Raw genomic sequence first — 4,536 nt, forward strand, 5'->3', positions numbered from 1 at the left:
TCCCACAGGACGTCCCAAAGCCACAATTTGCCTTAGAGGGGAGATTATTCTAAGGTGCATGCCCCTAAGACCATAACTGGGGAGAAGCCTCCTCTCCTCGGAAGAAGGGACAGCTGTGAGCCCGTGGCCTGTGCTGAGCTCTGAGCCAAGCACAGTCCCATCCAACCCTGAACAAATCCTCCCTCAACCCAATATCACCCCTGCTACCAAGTCCTGTCAATATCTCCCCACTACTAAGTTCCCGTTGTCCTCAGCTGACCTGAAGCCACGGCAAAGCCCCCTCCGGGTGTCACCGTGAGCCCAGCCCTCTCCAAGCTATTCCCCACACACAGCCACGGGAAGACTTCCGGACCCAAGTCGCATCCTATCACTCCTGCCAAGACCCCTGCAGTCCTCTTAGACCTAAACAGGGCTGCATGCTCTGGCCCCACGCCGAGCCCACCTCTCCCTCTCTACCCTGAGAGGCACCAGCCTTCTCCCAGGCTCTCAGAGCGACCATCCTTGATTCGGCCTCTGCATGAAACGTGTTCCCCGTCTCCTCGTCTTGCCAACCCATCCTCTTGCTTCAGCTCTTGGCGCCAAAGCCTTCCCTGTACCTTGGGTCAGTTGTGTCCCTCGCTCGTTCTTACAACCCTTGCTGTCCTTCTCCTTCAGGGCAGGTGTCTTCAGCACTGTGAACTCCGTGAAGACAGTGTGCAGCCTCCCCTCCCTCTCCCTGCTCCCTGCCTTTCTCGCCGTTGTGTCCCCATCACCTGCACAGTGCCTGGCAGGGAGCTGACGCTCAGCCGTTATGTGTTCCCGGGAGAGAGGAAGGAGCCAACTCTATGAGGTAAGTCCTGCGGCTGTGCCCACTATGTAGACCAAGGACAGTCTGAGAAGAGAAGTAGCCGGCTCGAGGCCCCGCAGCTGGCCGGTGGCAAAGGCCGGGTCCGAGGGCCCGCATTCTTAAACACTTCCAGTCCTGCACCCAACACCTGAGACTCAGCGTCTGTCTGTGTGTCTTGCTCGCCCAGCAGGCTCCCTGAGGACGGCTCCGCTGGCCCAGGCTCCCCTCCCCAGAGCTGCCCCCAGAACCATGGAGAGTCTGAGTGAACTGCAGAACCCTCTGCTGCCTCAGAGCCCCGCCCCCCTGCACGGCCCCTACCCCTACGCTGAGGCTTCGCACAGCTGGTCATGCCAAGACAAGCTCTACTCCTACCTCCTGGGTGGGGCTGGCTCTACTCGCACCCACCAGCTCCTGGACCCGGGGTCCCTGCAGCTGGCCGTGGAGGCCTGGTACAGGCCCAGCTGCCTCCTGGGGAGGGACAAGGTCAAGGAAGCCAGGGCAAGCAGCTGTGAGACCAGCTTCACGGAGAACAGGGAGCTCCAGGCTGGGCCCACGGAGCGGTCCACAGAACCTGGTCAAGTAGAAGAGGATATCAGCATCCAGACTGTGTCCTACGGGGTTCAAGAGGAGCTGCAGGGCCAGGAGAACGACCAGGAGGAGGAGGAGGTGAGGGCTTGTGTTTAAAATGCAGATTTCCAGGCCAGCCTCTGGGGGTTGAGATTCGGTGGGCCTGGCTTGGGGCCCAAGAATCTGTATGTTACCGAAGAAAAGGTTCTTTGGGCACAGGTGTTGTCCATACTTTGAGAAATACAAGCTTGGGTTGCTGACTTAATTTTTTAATAGCATTTATTGTTCTTGTTTTCTTAATTATATAAGTAATTTAAAATAAAGAAAACCACTGGAAGAAAATATTATTATTTTAGTAGATGATGTTCTAGTCTTTTTTCATTCAATGTTTTTCTTCCACCCTACTCCCCCCAAAAGATCTTGCTGTACACAGTTTTATCACCAGATTTTTCTAAGCAACGTATCTCACGTCATTTACTAGTTGTCTACCAGGCGAACTTCAAGGGTTCCATGGGATCCTGCTGTATGTTCTCCCATCACGTATAACTCAATCTCCTGCTCACTGGGCATTGAGACTCTTTCTCTTCTTTCACGGTTACTATTCGGTGATGCGTGTGACTATAAGTGGATACTTGCCTTTCTTTCTTTGTACCTTGTGCTAATTCCTAAGGAGGGAGTCACTGGGTCACAGTCAAGGCTTCGGGTAGAGAGTGCGGAGCCCAACCTGCTACACTCCTACCTGCGGCAGATGACACTCCCTGTGGCCCCACGTCCTTGCCACCAGTGATCCTGGGCCTGGTCGCAAAAGCCCTACGTGTGTTTTGCAGAGTGATGTGACCTCGACAGACAGTGAAAGTGAAGACAACTTCGTGGCACTGCCCCCCAGGGACCACCTGGGCCTTACTATCTTCTCCATGCTCTGCTGCTTCTGGCCCCTGGGCATCGCTGCCTTCTACTTCTCCCAGGGGGTAAGAGCACGAGGGCCGAGGGCACAGGGCATCCGCTCCAGCCCCATCCCTCCACCAGAGGGCTTGACCAAGGATGGGGGTGGGGGTGGGGGTGGGGGTGCTTGCGGGTGCAGGAGGGGGTTGGAGCCCAGCAGGCTAGGGCTGTATTGCCTGAGGTGGGGACGCCCCTTTCACCAGCGCCTCTCTCTCCCTAGACCAGCAAGGCCATCTCCAAGGGAGACTTCCGCCTGGCCAGCACCACCTCCCGCAGGGCCCTTTTCCTGGCCACACTCTCCATCGCTGTGGGCGCTGGGCTCTATGTGGCCGTGGTGGTGGCTCTGGCAGCTTACATGTCCCAGAATGGCCATGGCTAGTGGCCAGCATGGCCTGGCAGCCTGACTCCCCTGCTCCACCTGAGAAGCCAGTGGGGCTTGGGGTTGCAGACCTTCGGGAGAGCTCGGGCCCCTCAAGACATCCCGCCACCCTGGCTTGTTGGGGGGAGGCCTCCCGGGCCACGGCCTACAGGGCTCCCCCGTCACTTCTTCTCGTCCCCAGCCCCCGGCCTCAGAGCAAAGCCAGGGGCACCACCCTCTAGCCCAGACTATGTCGGGAAGCAGGACAGGGTAGGGCTGCCCACCAAGCCATCCAGGCAGCACCTACCTCTGGCTTGAGGCTGGCTGGGAGCTCAGCCTCTTCTGCCCACCCCCGAGAGGGTCTCCTGCCTTGCCAGCGGCCCACTCCCCAGCTCTGCCAGCTTCTCCACAGAGAAAAAGCGGGAGGTTACCAGAAGAGAAAAGGACACCTGGGGGCAGGGATCTGACCCAGTGCTTTCTGCTTATGGGAGTCTCCACTCTGGGGACAATCTGAGCTTCCCCAACTCCGCTCTCTGGCCCCATTAGGCCAACACCCCAGCCAACCAGGAGGGAAAGACACAGAGACACAGGAGCCCCTAGCTCTTTCTGGCTCTCTCCCGTGGGTCTGTAAGACACCGTAGATTCTAGACAGAGAAGAAGCGTCTCAGGCATGTAAAGCACAGCCAAGGAAGATTCTTCGAGCTTCCTTGTGTAGGAGCAAAAGGCAGATGTGATGACAGAGTCCTGAAACTTTGCCAGACCACATGGGCCTCCCCACTCCACCCCTGGTCCCCACCCCCATCACCCTTTTCTGGGCTCCTCCTGAGTGGCCCTGAGCTAACGCCATCCCAGAGAGAGAGTGTCATCAGCCCAGCATCCACGAAGCATAGGGCCCCGGGTCTGGCCCTGCGGGAAAGCAGTGAGGAGAGACCCTGAGACATAGTGAATATAAACGAGGGGAGGGATACAGGGCTAGCCTGGCTGCTGAGCAGCCGGCAGTACTCAGAAGGCTTCCTGGAAGAGGTGTCCCTTGAGCAAGGTCTAGAGGGACGAGGAAAATTTATCTAGGGGATTCGTTTTCCCGTAACTCTTAGTACTCATGAACAGGGACATGGCAGGAGTCTCCAAAGCTATTTGAATTTGGCCTCGAGCATCTGGGCTAGAGCCAAACTACAGCCATTTCTGGGGGCTCCTCCAACTCAGAGAAGGAGGTTGGGCAGCATGTCTCTCAAAGACCAGTGATGTTTCCCCACCTCTGAATGCTGGGGGTCAGTGGTGGGCCCCTGGTCAGCCTCCTTCACTGTCTCTACCCAGAGCTCCTCTCAACACTCCCAGCCACTAGGGAACATCCAGAATTTTGGAGGCATCCAGGCAGCCAGGAGGGCCGTACATTGGGAAGGCAGGCCTATCCAGGCTCGAGCAAAGGACCCCACTGTGCAAGATCTGGGGACCTGGTCATTCCCAGGCTGCATCCAGAGCCCAGGGCTGTGGGACCCACCTTATCCCACCATCCTCCCACCCCCGAGCTGCCCCGCCCTCCACTCCCTGCATCCCCTGGAGTCCCACAGGCCCAGAATCAGCAGTTTTAATATCCCATTATTGTATATATTTATCCTTGTAATAAACATTTCTGTAACACTGGGTACCCTCTGGGCCTCTTGGTGTCCTCGCCTGCCTCCACCTTTGTCTGCAGCCCACTGACCTCCAAGACTGACCTCCAGCCCCAAGTCTGCTGCTCTGGGACCCCGGCAGTCTTCTCAAGAAGGCCATAGAAGGAGGGGTGGTCAGGGTACCTACCCGTCCCAGGACTTCTCTGCTCAGAGTAGCCTGGATGCAGAGAGGC

The 4,536-nt window shown here is 57.5% G+C and overlaps 1 protein-coding gene across 1 annotated transcript; it reads left to right on the forward strand.

Moving 5' to 3' along the window:
• Positions 1 to 1,075: 1,075 nt before the first annotated feature.
• SYNDIG1L (synapse differentiation inducing 1 like) lies at positions 1,076 to 4,299 on the forward strand. The gene is made up of 3 exons (XM_008699808.2): positions 1,076 to 1,492; positions 2,221 to 2,361; positions 2,556 to 4,299. The coding sequence occupies exons 1-3, from the start codon at positions 1,076 to 1,078 to the stop codon at positions 2,712 to 2,714; spliced, it is 717 nt and encodes a 238-aa protein (XP_008698030.2). The 3' UTR covers positions 2,715 to 4,299.
• Positions 4,300 to 4,536: the final 237 nt, after the last annotated feature.

Source organism: Ursus maritimus, unplaced genomic scaffold (genome assembly GCF_017311325.1).
Source record: "Ursus maritimus isolate PB19 unplaced genomic scaffold, ASM1731132v1 scaffold_25, whole genome shotgun sequence".
In the NCBI taxonomy this organism is placed as follows: domain Eukaryota; kingdom Metazoa; phylum Chordata; class Mammalia; order Carnivora; family Ursidae; genus Ursus; species Ursus maritimus.